At 38.9% G+C, this 17,962-nt stretch overlaps 1 protein-coding gene across 2 annotated transcripts in view; it reads right to left on the minus strand.

Moving 5' to 3' along the window:
• Window positions 1–3,538: 3,538 nt before the first annotated feature.
• Window positions 3,539–17,962, minus strand: part of rab6ba (RAB6B, member RAS oncogene family a) — a 46,958-nt gene continuing 32,534 nt past the window's right edge. For both annotated transcript variants that reach the window (XM_040127684.1, XM_040127685.1), the window contains exons 6-8: window positions 11,858–11,951; window positions 9,538–9,604; window positions 3,539–3,855 (exon numbers count right to left, since the gene is read on the minus strand). In XM_040127684.1, the coding sequence (XP_039983618.1) occupies window positions 3,791–3,855; window positions 9,538–9,604; window positions 11,858–11,951 (226 nt within the window). In that variant the 3' untranslated portion in view covers window positions 3,539–3,790. The remainder of the gene's footprint in view (window positions 3,856–9,537; window positions 9,605–11,857; window positions 11,952–17,962) is intronic.

The following is a 17,962-nucleotide window of genomic DNA, read 5'->3' on the forward strand; positions in this document are numbered from 1 at the left end:
TTTAGACAAAATCCACCGCTGCAGGTTGCTCTGGTTAGTCTGACTGAAGTTAAGAGCCACAAACACACTCGATGACAGGATTTCTGTTGATGAGTCTTTGCGTCAAAACAATGGCGCAAGACGGTTTCTTCAGTTCTGCCCATTACAACATGCAGTAGCGCATTCCTTTTTGAGTACGTGTACTACACTGAATGAGTGTTGTGAGTGCCTGGAATAAAACATAAATACTGGACGTGCTGGTGTGTTTCTGAAAATGCAACAAACTAAACTACAACTTTAATATGGTGCCAACACCAAAACTGGATTATCGACTGGGTAAAGCAATCAGCTACCCCAGGTGGCCTCAGAAGCTCAGGGGGCCCCAAAAGTTGTTTTTCAGTAACACGAGTAACTGCAGATCAGTACCACTCTCATGCCTGTACGCTGAATTGGAATAATTTCTTGACCAGGTCCAGTTTCCAGGTAACCGGCAGAGACTCCAGCAAGTCATTGGTCCCAGGACAAAACCCCAGTAATGCAGCAAACTCTCATTTTTACACTGTGGCTTTTGCTGAAACAAGGAAGATACCTGCTGTATAACGTGTTCATTACGGAGCTTTAGAAGTGCTGGTGGGCAGGTTCTGTTACTCGCAGACAGAGACAGACGGGCTGCTTCCTCCTGTTTCCTGCCTTTATGCTAAGCTAAGCTAGCTGGCGGCTGGTGGCAGCATCATACTGAGCGTACAGACATACGTAAGAGTGGCTTCAACCTTCTCACTGAACAAAATGTCAAACTTTTCCTGAGGTGGCTTCTGCTTTTTAAACAAATACCTGTCTTGAACAGGACCTCTGTTTAAAATTCTGTTTCAATACCTTTAAGATTTCAGTTAATATTATGCTTACGTTGTGTGTATTCCTCAACGAATCAGCATTTAATAAAATTATAATATTTATTAACAATAACACAACGGCTGATTTCTGCCCCAGGGCCCCCTTTGCTTGTTTATCCAGCCCTGGCCAGTAGCGTAGGTAATTCAGATGACAGGAATCATATCCAGTCATCCATAGGATCTGGGGGTGTTTGATGTCGTGTCAAACTAGAAGCCATGCGTGCCACAACATGTAGGAATACTTCAGTTCAGTACTCGTTCGACCCAACTGTTGACATTGAAACTGACGTTGAATTTGACATTTTATGTCAGTTCTGTATAGCCTATCTATCAATGACATTTAATTACTAGCGTGTCATTTAATAATACTGTACAGATAAGTCCGGTGGGTGCAGTGTAAAAGAAAGATTAAAGAAGAAAACGCATTCTGCATGACTTAGGTAATAAGACATCTTTATTAATCATTTGGAGAGACATGCTAGATCTCTGTACAGTGTGAATGGAGAGTCAGCTCTGGACTGATCAGGTCTGCTGCACAGAGCTGTGACAGAACATACACACCCTCAGGGAACGGCCATGGCCGCCATCCTCAAATGCAGACGCCCCAGCACAACACGCAAAGACTTGCGTCGCATCACTTGGTCCATTTTCAAGGGAATGTTAAAATGGGCCTTTAGGAAGCAGAGGCGGGCTCTACTTTCATATTTAAGGATAAACTAAAAGGAATGTCTCTAGCTACCGATCAATCATGTTGTCCACATTTAAAAAATAAATACCCATTGAGTCTTTTCTCAAAAAGCGCTCTCCTTACAAGGCTGTGTGGTCAGTAATGAGAGCAGTACATTCCTGTTTCAATAAATTAAATAGGCAGCAGCACAGACGGTTGATACATTATTAGACTTTTTTTTTTCATTTTGAGCGATTGAAACTTGAAATGCAACCTGTCTTTGTCATTCCCTTCACCACCAAAGAGTGTGTTCCAGTCAAGATCTCCTGTGATATTTGATCCAGCTCGGTCTCTTATTACTATTATTGTTATTATTATTATTATTATTATTTGGCTCATTATGTGGGTTAGAAAGGTTCACTAGTTTAAACAAGAGTGCTCCCCTTTTTTGGACATGTGTGAACAATTCATAAACGTTTCCTCTACTCTAAGACACAGTACCCCAAAAGTTCTGGAGATAAAGATTTTTTTTTTTTTTTTTAACCATGTTTCTAAGACTTACATTGTCACTCTAACTCTAAAACATGTTCTTAAAAAGTGCAGTGAGATTTCACTTCAAAGACAAGTCAAATAAAAAAAAAAAGTGTTCTCAACACTGGCTGACTTCACCTCCAGTACATTATGATACCAGGCTCTGGTATTAAAAAAAATAAAAAATTAAATAATAAAATCAAACAAAAAAAAAGACAACATTGCATTATGTCAACATCAGTAGTCAGTTTAAACACAAGCAGCAAAGAAAACCTCATCTCAGTGGGGACACGTTGTGTGAAAGTTTCTATAACAATCAGACAGGTCTTAAATTAAGTGACTGTACATTTATAATGAAGCTTCTGAGAACTTCATATTAACCTGAAGGGTCTACATGTGCAAATTAGTCTTTTGACAGGAATTAAACTGGTTTACAATGTTAAAGGTCCGCTTTGATCACAGACCCTGCATTAAAGTCTACGGATCACCACACAGGGAACACTGTCTTTACGTTCCTCTGTGACACAAGGCAACGGCTTTGATTCTCTACTGCTCACTTATCATGTGCAGACTATCGTAACCACAACTACCAAGCTATCACCCTACTGTTGTGAGTGGGGGAGTCTAAGACATCCTGCAAACAAATGGTGACCTACATTGTGCCGTAATGTGGCGAGAATGACACGACTTGGCAATGGCCCTCTATATATCTGCATTCTAATGTTGCCTATACAGAAAGCACACATTAACACACACGCACACACACACGACAAAAAAGATTTTCTGAAGTATACAAATCCAGTTCAACAGTTTTCATTAACAAAAAGACTTGGACTAGTCGTTATCAGAGTGCATTAGGTCACTGGTGTAATGTTACCATTAACATATTCAAACTTGTGTACACTGGTCGACAGTACCTATGCTCAAAAACTAGGCATGCATTAGATACTCAAAATGTTACTGTTCAGTTTGTCCTGTAACTTATAGAACGCAAAATTATGGATCACACTGGGGTTACGGGCGCTGTGACTGGTCCACTATACCGCAAGACTGGGCTCGGGCAGAAGATTCAACATGGTTATGTTTCGCTCATAAGCCTGAGTGTAGGCATGAAGGTAAGAATAGCTATGTAAGTGGTTAGGCAAGAGTTTGGTGTGGCCAACATCTGGGTAATAATGTAGGGAGGACCTCCATCTTTGCCTATAACAACAGTGACATCCATAAGAATACATCTAAAACCATCTGCTCTTTTCCAGCTCTCAAATACAGAGCTTTGCTGTTTGCATCTTAAAAAAAAACAAAAACAAACAAATAAACAAAAAAAAAAAACGTTCCAGAGAGATTTTTCCTGAATATACAAAAATACAAAAAACAAAGTGGGGAAACTTGCTTTTCTACTTAAAAAAATTGTATACACATAATATGCAACTCGGGGATCTTTTTTTTTTTTCCCACATTCATCTTTTTGGGGTTTTTTTTTTGTTTTTTTTGTTTTTTTCAAGTTGTAAGACTGTTCTGGCAGTTTCATTAACAAAGTAGGCTACACTACTTTTGAACCAAATTCACATATTGCTAGTTCCAACTGGTGACCAATAGTCGGGTGAGGAGGCCAGATTCTCAACGTGCAAAGTCAACTGCATGTTAACCAATAGGAAGCAACATAACAAGCATGTGGTGTAAATGATGTTTTTTTCTTTTTTTTCCCCAGGACAGGTGCTGAGTATTAACAGGAACAGCCGCCTTCAGTCGTCTGGGGCTCCTGTGGCTTGTCCAACTTGATGTCGATCACTGGAGAACGTTAAGGAAGCTTTGAATACACTTGCTATTGATCATTTACATGCACATGAATTCCTCTTTTCAAAGAGCAAATGCAGATAGTTCTCTTATAATTTTTTCATGTTGTGTTCAGAGACGAGCTGTATTTGGAATGCAGGGCTTGTAATACCACCTTATTAGCACTAGATGGTGCTCTACACCGTATGACGCCATGTATTTTCCAAATCAGGCATCAACAATTCTAACGGCCAATTTACTTAAAACGTGAGTCAACAATAAACTGCTGTATAATTTACTGGAGACACTCAGTTTAAAATATTATTCCTAATAAATTTATATCTAACCAATGATTTAAGTAGTTTTTGGATATGGTGGAAGAGTTTGTTGCTGGAAGTAAATATCCTAAAAATCCTCCTCTGACAACAAGTACAAGTTACTCAGCTCAGCAGGGAATCTGCTCCCCTATTGTTAGTGGGGTAATAAACTGCAAATGGATATTGGCTGCAGATACTGGCAATGCTGTACTACAATTAAAGCTGACGCACAATACTGTGTTAATGAGTTGTTGTAAATCAGAAGGATTTTGCTTTTTTCTCCCACAATGCAGGTTAGGTTTTTATTCCCAGTTAATTCTCCCGACCATTTTTTTTTTTTAACTTTGCAGTAAAAGTGAGAGACAGACCACATCTGTTTTAAGGAGACAAGAAGTATGTCCTGACTGAATGCTGCAAATGCTTCCATATACCACTTCTGCTGGATGTAGCAGCAGGCTCCTGCTTATTATTTTTTCTGGTGAACATTATGCATGTGTAAGGAGGGGGGCCTACAAAAACTGTGGCCTATATATTGTATGCTAAATTGGTCTGGAAACAGTCCCACTGTGGCTTTCAAATACCCATCCAACACTGGGACTCCAGCTGGTGCTAAATGTTAAATGCAGAACTTGATGTGTGCGTGTTTTCATATTTTATGCTAGCATGTCATCATGACACGGTGTCATATGAAGGGCAGTCTTTAAATGCAACATATACTTGAGTCTTCCCGTTTGGATTGTTTCCCATCTGGAATCTGGAGGCCTTACTTCAGCAGCGGATATTACCAAACCAAATGAGCAGCCGTAGCCTTGAATATTTTAGTCCTCTGATGCCTGTGAGTGTGTGTGTGTATAGGTACAGTCTATAGCTCCACCTGAACGGTGAATAAAACTCCTGTAACTTTGCAACCGGTAGATAGAAAACCACATTTGTTTCAAATTGTAGGGGTATACCAACATAGTTCATGAAGATAAGAGTTTTACATAGCTGTAGGTCGGTGGTTTAAAGCTGCACTAAGCATCGTCCTGACACTGAGCAACAATAGCATTCATTTGGAGACATGTTTTCTGGCCACCTGATGAATATAACCCAATATTCACTTTGCTTGAAAATCTGTTTTGCTATCCACCAGCTCCTGAGGGAAATATATATTCAGCTGCTCCATGCTCAAATACATCAACAATGCTCCAATGGCTAGTTGTGAAATTGATCTGCTGTTTGGTGCTGGGCAGGTAGCGTAAAATGGGTTTAACAGAGCTTTTTTTTTTTTCTAAAAACAGCTGCAGAAGTAAACAACACTGATGAAAGCCGTGAGACTGAACCAAGGCAGTTAAGCTGCAGTGCCATAAAACCAAAACAATAAGCCAAAAAACACTAAAAAGCGTGACAGAGCTGAGGGGAACTGAAGACTTGGGTGATAATTATCTGTGAGTTTATCACTGTAAGTGAACCCATTCACATCATAGAGACATTTGATACAGTGTTAATACAAAAGCCTTGATTAGAGAAGCTTCAAAAATAGTATCTTAAAAGATCCCAGGTGGATGGGAAAGCCAAAGACGTAACACTGGCGAGTCCAGTTGCTCTGGGGAGAGTGCCTTATTATTGTTCTTCAAGAGACAGCACAGGAACAGGCGTATACCTGACAACACAATGCTTTAGGGCATGTTTGAGTGATTCTATGGGGTCTTAATTAGGGGGAAAACTGCACTGGTCTCTGTTGCAGCTACTGTATATTTTATGACTTATGATGAAAACACAGATGTAATGTTCACTTGTCAAGTGTAGCTTTAACTGCTTCACCAGGACACAACAGAGTGACAATCACCCCATCAATCTCCCCTAAAACGGCATAATCTAAACCATATGGCTTTGCCTGAAAATGTTCTAAATGGAACCAGCATGATGTACAAATGAAACATGAATTTAAAACAACATTTCAAGTGGTGCCTCTTGTTGATCAACATGAGTCCGGTGTGATTAATTTTACTTTCTGACTCTCTCCTCAACGTGGATGACCCCGGCACTTTGATCTGGGTCAAGCACCTAAGCATCCTCGATCTCTGTCTGCAGACCTGCAGTCGTGATAATCCACTGTGACTGTGTCTCAGAAAGAAACCAGACGACTGTGACGGCCTTGGCAGCATTGGAGAACACACTGTGAGTATTGTTTAAATATCTACTGAAATTCATAAATCTTATTCTCTAAAGGAAACACAAGTGAAACCATGGTGATAAAACTTAAACACTTTTAAATATAGTATCTAAACGTTCCCTTCTTAAAATTTTTTTGGTTATGTGTGTATGTGTCAAGGTTATGTGAATGTAAATATCTAGTGCATGCTTATTAAAAATGTAGGAGATAATACAGGCACTTTGAGGCTGTACAACATGCACGTATGTATCCCGATCTAAGTCTTTTCCTGCCCTTCACCCAGTGAGATCAATACCGTTCACAGTGCAATAACAACAGAGGAGCTGCTCCATTAAGTGACAGTGTCAGCAGATGCACAGAGCTGCCGAGGTATTGTCATCATCTTCCATCCATCACCACGACTTCACCGCACACCCGCTCACTCCTACATCCATTATGCCCCATTAAGATGGATTAAAAAAACAGGATGAGAGATAAAAGTAACTGGCTGATGCATTATAACAAGGAAATACGGCTGACTTCAATAAAAAAAAAAAAAGCAAAAGGCTCATCTGAACAGCTCAGACGGCTGTTAGGTGACTGAGTTTATTATTGAGGCCATGCTGTAAGCAAAGGCTGGACAACTCTCAGTATGATGAGTGGGGTCTAATCAGGGATGCACAGGCAGACCAAATGTAGGCATCCCTTCACTACACCAAGGTCAGCATCTGATTTATGTTTAAGTTACAGCAAATACATGCTGCACTGATAATCAGGACATCCTGTGAGGCAGCCTCACACTGAACGAGAAATGACAGTGGTGTATACACATGGTTAAAATCAAAGGCATTTTCATAATTCACCCACAGTTACCATAGAGATGGCACCCTGCTTTGTGTATTGAGGAGGATGTGAAGGGCTGGCGCTGTCAGAGGAGAAACAGTGGCAACATTAAATGCTGCTAATCTACTGTCTCTGCAGTGCATAACAAAAATATTCATAGCCTTCGTTTTAGTTACAAGGGACAGCATTTCCAGCACAACAAATTTGCATTAGACAGTTGCAAAAGAATTAGTTACAGCTTAATGTTATGTTGAAAGGAGGGGATGATGTTAAAGGTAAGGGTGGCTATGCATTCTGACACTAGGGCCTCCTCTACTCTGTCTGTTAGGTGACAGGTCTTGTTTACATGATTTCTCTGTAACGGGTTTTATTTCAGCTCATACTTTGTAAACGGAAGAGTCAAGATGTGAATATACAGCATGGCTTTTGTTAAAGGATAGGTTCATTTTTTCTCATGTCTGTCTTAAAACAAATGTCAGGTGCCCATATAAACAATAAAAGAGGCTCTGCAGGCTTCGCTTGCTGAAACTAGTCCTCCTGTTCATACTGTCCATTAAGCTATCACTTTCTAATGAGATTTAAAAGCAAGTTATGGGGGGCAAAATCTATAGTACCTGTTCTGGGCAAAAATACAATCCAAAGTTTAGTTTAAGTTAATATGAGGTTTAAGCAGTCTTAGTTAGACAAATCAAGTGGATACCATTCCTTCTTTGTGCTTCTATCCTTCCAAGACAGCTCAGAAATCCAAAACACTGTCCAGGGAAATAGAGAGTTTTGACTAAAACGATTGATAATTTGGAAAACATCTACTTGCGTTGACTAACTCAAGACGGCTGAAGCCTCATAATAGCTTTTACACTATGAAGACTTTTGGAAGCATGTTAGGATGGGCCAGTTTGAACCAGAAGAATGATTATAGCAGGCAAAATGTACATATGGGCATGCAAGTATTGTTTAAAGGCAGACTTGAAAATGTAAACCTATCTGTTAATAATAATAGTAACTGTAAAGAAATATATCTGACTGGCTGGAATGGTCTTTTATCACAGGATAAAACTTAATAGATATTAAACGTTGCCTGTGGGGAATATGGATGTGATAATGGACTTTAACAGTGATGGTGCTGCCATCTTGGTTGGTCTGTGTTGTTAGGTTCTTTTAATTATGTGTTTTATCTGTTGTGCATTTGTTGTTTTATACTCCTTTCTCTTTAGATAAAAAACAAAAATCAATAAAAACTGTAACAGCACAAGAAAAAGGGGGATAATGTAAAGCTGCACAGATTGATGCTGTATAGAAAGAGTCTTAAATGAACTAAACTGTTTTAAATGCTTAGATTACAGTACATACAGAATTGTAGGGGGTTCAAATCAAAACATGCTCTAAGGAGTTAAACGGCTTTGAGAATCAAACCAAAGTATAATGCATGAATGCCTCTTTAAATTAAAGACTGGGACTGGTGGACAGAAGTGGGCTTTGTTTCAGATCTTGTACACGTGCACTGTTTATACTTGGGACATTTCACACCTAGGTCTAAAAGAGTCTGAGTATAGAATGTAGGCTGTCTTATTGTTATCCAGATCAAATATATGTAAAAACCAACACAGGAGAGTGAGAGGAGCCCAGACAGCCTAAGGGCTCTCTTTAGTTACTGAAGAAAATTACTGCTAAAATCTGTCTCAGCTGCTGTATTTATCTCCTCTGACATCAGATATAAACATTTCAGCGTTGTGAATTATTCCATAAAGAGAATATTGAGTAGATTCACTCCTGAGATGTAGTCAAAACAAATAAATTCAGCATTGTGTGTGTTGGTGTTTATAACTCGTAAGGCTACAAAAGTATCTAAGGGGCTCTCAATAACTGTGTGATATTTCAGTTATTCTGCAGTATTAAATGCTACTTCCTAGAAGAATAAAATGTTAGAATTTAGTTTTGTGAGAGTGAAAAAGTGCTGCAGCGTCCATTGACAGGTGGAGCGGTTAGAGCAGCAGATATGAGTTGCCAGTTAGGAGAGTTGTATACAGCAGCACTAAAGGCTGACTGATGGCTGGACATAGACTCCTGTCACTGGTTTAAATGAGCAAATCTGCTCACCCACCACAGACGAAACTGCAGGCACCTACTGTCTGACTGACCGGGTCCTCCCTCCAGTCGTCTGGGACCCTTGATGAAAACAGTTAGCAAGAGTGTCACACTGAAAAAACTTAACTGGACAGGTAGCTGACATCTATTTAAATAGGTGTTAGTGTACAAACTCCAGTCCTGGAGCTCTTAATTTAGAAGATAGCAGTGAATGATGCTATCACATCTGGATTAAATGTCTCCTCTGAGTTCAGACTATTTTTTCTGAAATAGGTTTTTCACAACATTTTCATGATATGTAAATTGGTCAAAGGATACTCCCTTCTTTGCTTGTTTCTTGCATACTTTCCATCCCTGGAAGAGCAGCTGCCACACGCCGAAACAGCTGGAAAGAAAGAAACAGAAGGAGGACACTCTCTCTTAGACTAAGTAAGGAATACAAAACATGAAAACTTACTTCGTCTAATTTTTCTAACAATTGGCCCTTTGATACATTGTTAATCAGTCCATTTAAAGTGAAAAGTGAAAGTTTAATATCCAGACCAAAACTAGTGTATTGCATGTTTTAGCAGAATTACTGCAAAACATTTATATTTCATATTTCTGCAAACAACATGTCAAAATCTGTTCTAGTGTTTTTCCTAATTTCTATGCAGCCATTTATTAATATTCAATTTATTAGGATATTAACCATGTGGTTAAAATATCTCTACGTGTATGCCGTTCAAATCAAAAGTATGTATGTGTGTGTGTGTGTGTGTGGGGGTGTTCCACAACTTTGAACTTGCCAACCTAATGGAAACTGCTAGGGTGTACCTTATTGAACGTTTACTGAACATTTACTGAATGGTTGGCTACAAACTAACTGACACCATGTCAAAGAAGTCATCGGTGTGGCTGCATTTTGTTAAAACAGATCACCAAAAAGTTGGGTGTAAACTTTGCTAACAGCAGTTTTCACATCACAGCTCAACAACCAGCACGGCATATCATCTAAAAACGGTAGGCTAACTTGTCTGTGCTAGAATGCTCCTGTCAACTTTCCTATTTAATGCTTGATGCCTTGAGTATTAACATATCAGAATTAGCATATTTCAATATGTTATGCTGCAAAAATACTAGCTTATTTATTCATAATTCATTTAGGCTAATAAAGCTGCCAGGTAGAGTGCACTCAGCACACTGTGGCTGATTTAGGTGAGCTAGAGATCATGTGTACATTTTTTCCCCCCTGCGACCAACCAATCGGTTGAAGAGTAGGTACGATTTCAGTCAACCAGGATTTTCTTTGGTCAGCTACAGCCCTACAGTCAATTAGTAGTCTTATTATATCACTTATTAGTTTTCATAGATGATCATTAAATTGATGCCTAAAAGCTTGAATTTGCTGACACAGTAACTCAGTGGGTAGTGATGACACAGCCAAACAGTGTGAACACTGCAGCCTTTGGAGGAAGGACTGTGACCTTTGTTTTTCCAGGTTTTACACCACTATGTTCCACTCTGGCATTTTGTTGTTAGTGTCCACAGTCCTGAACTAAGGTGAAGAATAGCCTCCTCTGTCTGTGCTGCTATGGGGTGAGAAGGAGTGGCGACTTCCAACACCATACACTGAGAGACACAATACAGTTTGCCTTCGTCTCACTACTCACTAACTTAACAGACAGTCGTTGTTTTTAACAACAAACATCTGTTTGGATTCAAATCTCTGTTGCTGAACCAGGCTTCTCTTAGTATTTGCAGCCCCCGAACCTCCTTAAACATTAGTGTAACTGAATGCCATTAAAGGAATTTATACATGCACAAGTCCGTCTTGGTGAGATGCTGGTAGTGGCAGCATGGACTTACACAGGAAGAAATATTTCACTCACTCATATTTACCTGCGCATCTAAGAGTTGTATTTAGTATGAAAAACAAGAGGCCTTTAAAAGGTACCTTGTGGAGTTTTTGACGACTAGTATAATGTGGAGAAATGTTTCAATTAGTGAGTTTGTATCTTCTGCATGCACACAAGAATGCATACACACTTAAGAGTACTTAGACGTGATACATATCAAGTTACCAGCTTCATGCTATACCGCTTATCCACAGCTGGTGGTGGTACTGCGCCAAAAACGTAGCAATGCGCCAGGAAAGACAGTAAAGAAGAAATGCCTGGGCATTCTCGAAAGAACTAGTTTGTATGAGGAAGGGAATGCATTCAACACGTTTGTTAGTTCTGAAGGATACACAAAGTGTGTTTTGGTGAGAAACATTGAATGTACACATAAAACTCCATAGGGTACCTTTAAGCTGCCTCATATCCTGCCATAATAAGTTTGATATAATGATCACTACTGGATGCTCAGGAGGTCATTGACTAATCTTATCCATACATATTAATGTAGAACTATTTAAACCAACACTTGGCTCAAAATCAAATATGTGCTAGTACAGAGAACTCTGTTACAGTAAGCAGTGAGATGACATAATAGTTTCAAGCAAATCTCATTAATATGCAGATACATGCAGCAAGGGGTACAAACTAAATCAAATTGCAACTGACCTTACCATCATCTAATCTATAAGAGGAACCTGTGGCATGTAATTCTTTATTAAGGACTTATTAAGAACCAAACTTGCTCTGAACTCACTCACCTGTTTGACGTTGTAACCTGTCTTGGCGCTAGTCTCTATGAACATGACACTCAGCTCTTTAGCCCTCTGTTCACCTTCCTCAATTGTGATTTGCCTGAGAATAGAGGGAAATTATCATCAAAACACTGCACCAGAGATAATTATACACGGTTTAAAGATTGAGGACACAAAACAGAGGCTGATTTTCTCATATTAACATCCAACAAAGACAAGTAGATACTACACAAGACTCAATGTGGGGCCAACAATTTGCAGCTGAAACTGAAGATACACCGGATTTAATTATCTTATGACTGCGAATGATTAATTACATTGTCCTGCAAGAAATTAATAAAAACAATTTGCATTACATTTTAATGAATCTGGCAGGGATTGTTTGGTTCTTGTTGTGAAACGGAGACGTGTCAGGTGTCCATTAATACCAACAGAGAGATCAGTGCCGTCCTGCTGACTCCATAGCCCGCACAGCCAGCAGGTTCATTAGCACAACTGGCTTAAATCAACCTGCCACTGCTCGTCTGGGAAAACCATGACGTAACCAGTTTGTCTTCTTTGTTCCTCTCAACACAAAAGGAATCTTAGCAATGTACTTACTCAAAAATACCACCTCTTTTCTTCTTTCTTTTCTCAAATCAGCCTCAAGAGGATGTAACACCTGACTAAACACACCAACATCAACAAGATATGCTGTTGTGCAAAGCATCAAACACAGCAACATTATACTTAACTGATCCGCTTCTGCTTAAATAACTCTCCCTTTTCTCCAAGTTCCTGCAGCGAGAACAGAAAACACTGCACTGGAGATGTATTTACATATTAACACCACCTGAAAGAATTGCACCAGTGCCTCTGTGGCTATTTATGGATGCATGTGAGTCCCAACTTAAGCAACACCGAGGCCTATTCATCATCAGACTGTCTGTCTGATGAATTGCATAATGGATCCACAGTATGTGGCATCCTACCAACATCCTTGCAAACTAGCAGAGCATTTGTAGTTTTGGAACATATCTGTAAATAAGAGAGCTGTACCATTACCATCCAGAATCATTAAGAACTCAAGCATAACAAAGTTGACAAAAGATTGAATTGCTCATTTTTGTTTCTTTTTTGTTTAGCCACTCATTCCACTAAAATCAACTGGACTACTATTTTTATTTTATATATTTACAAGCTATTTAAATTGTCCATTAAAGCTGCACTAATTGTTTTTTTTATATTAACAATGACAATGTTTCCTGTAGGTTGACAGCTTTGGGGGGCGGTTGTTTCAGTACATTGTTTTTATTATATTCGATCAATTCTCTGAAGCTGTTGCCTCAAGTTTGATCACGGTCTGAGTGCTAAAAGTGCTACACTGTATAGAGTATAGAGTTTGCACCTAACCTTACACTGGTCTTTTAGAGCCAGGAGGAGTATTTCCTCTCTGACAGCCTGTCTTCCTATGCGTGTCAGGGCGTGCAGCTGTAACAGCAGGAATGTTGCTAGTGCTCTGGCCAGGCATAGTTTCCCTGGCATCAGCAGCAGCAAAGCCGCTAGTATCTACACCACTGTTGCCAGATTGTGTGCTGTTATAAAACACTGATATTTTAGACTGACTTTCAGATGTTTGGGGTCGACGTCTGTCTATCTTTGGCTTTAGAGGGATCTATAATGCTTGCTGGAAAGCTTTTATTGCACTTAACGTAACGCACTGTCAACCTGTCTCTCCTCTGCTTCGCTCCGCTTGTTGAGGCCAGGGGGTCCCGTTGAGGGGGGCACCCCCACAAGGCAATGGTAGGGGAAACACTGAATGCATCTAATAACGAAGGTGTAATTCGTCAATGGTGTCACTCGTCGTGACGTGCCCATAGAGATTCATCAACCGACTCCGCAGTTCCCCTCAGCTCTATGGAGCATTTTAACATCTTTCAGTTCATTGTTTGGTTTTACAGCCTGCAACTTTACTGCTTTGGTTCACTTTGACTGCTCTCATCAGCATCTTTTCCAGAAGCAGCAGGCAGCTGTTTTCAGCATAAAAGTTCTGATTAACACACTGTACACTACCTGCCCAGCACTAAACAACTCACAGACACAGTTAGCAACTAGCTGGTGAACTTACTGGAGCGTTTAGGAGCTAAAGATCTGGAAATTTCCCCACGGGGAAATTACGGTAGACCAAAGCAGATCTAAAAAGAGAGTGGATATTGGAATTCCAGTACTATTGCTGACATGTTCACCATAACAAGCTTATAACGTGATAATATGTCCATGTTCTGTTTAGAGCCTGTTGCGCTGCCCCCAGGTAGCCAAAAATCCCTTTATGCAGGTTTGACATAAGGTTCAACAGAGTAGGATTTATTGCACTGATACTGTATTATTTGTGTGATCTGTTTGTCTGCCCAATTTATAAAAAGCATGGCAATAAAAACTACAGTAACTAATAAATTGACTTCACAACAAAGCACTGTAGTAGCAGTGTAGAAGAAAACATGAGAATACTACTCAATAGTACTCCATTAATGTACTAACTTAACAAGTACAGTTAAAAAATCCCTGATCTATTTCCTGTCATTGCACAGCACCCCAGGCTCCACTTAGTTGATGCTACCTGGTATACGATGCACACTAGATTTCCCTTATGCAGGGCTCCAGGGGCTCTGTAGAACTTAAACTATGCAAACATTAATTCCATTAAGCACAGAGCATCGTGAAAAGCTCCACCATGCATACATGAACAAACCAACAAACACAAAGAAAACCTGGATCTCATAGAGCAAGAGCACCTGATAAATAAACTGCGCCTTTTCACCAATACTCAATACACGAGCTTTTGCTTCATATCAAATAATGTTGGGTTATGTGTGTCAGTGCTTATATGGTGTAAGACAAGGTTACAAACACACTGGATCCTTACCAGACTTTTTCCTCTGAAAATGTCCTCTCCCACTTCCAACCCACTTTTCAGTGTCAGCCACTTTATTACTACTTATTATTACTACTTACTACTTACCTTTTTTTTTTTAATTTCATGTATATTTCTACACTTGTCATATAGTGAATCCAATTAAAATCTATCAGCTACAATCATCCATTGCTATTGAAAGCCCCTCGGTCAGTGAGTTCACACAGCAGAACCAATAGTGACAGCAACATTTATCTTCTCTTGTATGTTAATCATTCACTGCCATTTCCAACCACATCTGCATGAGATATGTCACTATGGTTAACCTCAATTTCGTTGTAATAAATTAAAAAAGGTGAAAAAAAGGTGAAAAAAAGAACGATTTATAAGGTTCAGAATGATTGGTCAAGACAATGCAGTTGCAAATTTGAGCACTGAAAAGCTGCGCGGTACTGTCATTTTATAAAGCAGTAAAATGTCTGTTTAGTTTCTACGCACTGATTTGGGCAAAAAACTAGAAGGCTTATACACACAGCAGTATGGCTGATTAACCTCTAGCAAGAGGCAAGTTAGGAGAGGATGCTGAGGTCATGTTAATGCAGTAAATGGCGTTTGCCTCGTTACTATGGAACAATCACTGAGGCTTTAGCTTCCAGACCCCATTAGGACCCAAATAAATGGCAGTTAATAAATTAACTTTGAATGAAAAGGAAAAGGTTCAAACATTTTCAGCACTCTTTTGATGAAGACCCACATTGTCAATATAAGTTAACTTAGCACCCCACCCTGTTCATTAGTTTAATATGACAGCTCAGCCTTCAAAATATAATTAGATATAAAGATATAACTATTACTTGCATGCAGGCTCCTAAACAGCTAGCTTAAAGCACTGTATATTGTTCAGTATTCATTCTGTATTTGCATATACTTGCTTGGCCACTCTCAGTCTTACTATATATATGCAAACTCTCTGTTGCCTGAAACCAGAGCTTTTGTCTCCTGTCTGCTGTTATGGCAGCCATGAACTTTTATTGACAGATCCAGTGAGATACAGCCTGGAAACTGCCATCACCAGCAGTTTTCCTGCTTCCCATTCAGTCAGTTACATGTTGGATTCATGCCAGTGGGAATTTCTTTCTGCAGCTCAAAGTATATCCTTGACATGTTAACAATGCTGTAAATGTTATCGTTACTGCATGGGCATATAATGCTGGCCACAACAAAGTGTGAATAATTTATGCATGGTTACTCACCACATAAATATTATGGGGAAACATTTCTGAAAATGCTCTCCTGAACACTTTCTGCACACCTAAACATTCAGTGTGGCTGCATATTTGACAGGTGAAGAGAGAAGGAAAATAACAGGAAGTAGTCTGATTTTATGTTGAATAAAACCTCTTAACACTGGATTGCATTTTCTTAAAAATTGCACTAAGATCAGTCAACCAGACCAGAATGTTGATGGTCAGCTGTTTTAGTGAAGTGCTGACTTGAAAAAATGTCTCCAGCATTGAAGGAGACCAGGAATGAAAACAGCATCTGTCGAAACTAAAATAAAGGATGTCCCAGAGGGCTGTCATTACTTACAGACAGTGGACCAGAAATAATACAGAAGAAAGATGAATTAATGGACAAGATGAGCTCTTTGTCAGCCTCATAACTTCAGCTCAGAAATATGAGAAAAGAAAGTCTTTTCTCTTCATATACGTATGTATATTGAGAAATAAAATGTGTACTGTGTAAACTTTTAAACTGGCTTTAAACTGGCTTGTATGATTTTATATCTTCCCAACAATTATTATATTATTCTATCTATAATTTGATGTAATTTATCTGGTTCAAGGTTTAGTGTATAATTTATTACTGTCTCCCATGTCCTTTGTTAAAGCATTTTGTAACTATGTTAAGAACAGTGCTATACAAATGAAGATATTCTTGTTATTATTGCTCAGGAATGCATGCATTTTTCTTTGATACAAAACTCACTGAATCTGTAAGTTACTTTAATATGAAACTGTGAAGTTGATCAGGTAAGGTAAATTATCAGGGAACATAAAAGATACATAGATTTGTGTTTCGCAAGAAAGGAAAGAAGTAATTATGAAAACAACACTAAGAGTCTACAGCCATGCTAGCAGCTCTGCTAGGCTGTACTTAGGCACAGCGGTGCTTCAAGCTAAATGCTACTGTCAGCATGCTAACATGCTCACAATGGTAATGCTAACTTGCTAATACTATCATTTTTACCATGTTCAATAACTTAGTTTAGCATGTTAGCATGCTAGTATTTGCTAGTTAATGTTCTGTAGTGTAAACCTCACCAAGAGCCAGAAACGGATCCTGTTGGCAGTATTTAGTTTTCTGCTTCAGCAGCCACATACACATAAATGTAGCAAAGTTTTGTATTGTGACTATATGTTAACTACTCTACACTGCCATTTTTTCAAGGTCTCTCTTGTAAAAGTGATAATGTATCTGAGGAGACTTTCTGGATAAAGGTTAAATAAAATAGGAAATACACTACTAAAAATGCAGTATATACAAATAGTTGAGGGGAAATTATTACATGATTAGCTTAATTATCTATGCTTCTAAAGAATATCAGGAAAAGGACATTTGCATGAAAAAAGGAAGCAACTTTAGAAAATATTACCCAGGGTGTCAGAGGGGAAAAGAAGGATTTTGTAGATACAGTATTCATCATTCATGCATTTTGGCACCAGGACACAAGTCATTTTATGGTTTAATTCTGCCTTTATATGTGCTATTCCTCCACGACTGTGTCATTCTGCTTTATTTCATTTCATTATTACCCTGTTTCTCTAAACATTCCCTTCTCAAATCAAGTTCTTATACCTTCCCAGCTTTATTAAACATCCTGTCTCATCAGCATTTTCTCACCTTCTCCTCACTAAAACTATACAGTTATATGCAAACATATACTGTCTGTATATAAGGAAACAGAATTCTCTTGTACACACAGTTCATCATTTCTCAAGTGTCACCAGGGAGCAAATCCCTGAATAACTTCCCCAATAAAAGGCAGCTGAGTTGCCTCATGTGCCATCACAATCACTACAATAACACTAAAGATAAGCAGTTATGCTTATGAGTGTATTCATTAAGACATTTGATATATTATGTAGCAGTCATTAATTTCTCATACCTTTCTTCATATACCATTGAGGTGGTATTATTATTAAATTTGTATGGTAAAG

The sequence above is a fragment of the Xiphias gladius genome, chromosome 6 (assembly GCF_016859285.1).
Source record: "Xiphias gladius isolate SHS-SW01 ecotype Sanya breed wild chromosome 6, ASM1685928v1, whole genome shotgun sequence".
Taxonomy (NCBI): Eukaryota; Metazoa; Chordata; class Actinopteri; order Istiophoriformes; family Xiphiidae; genus Xiphias; species Xiphias gladius.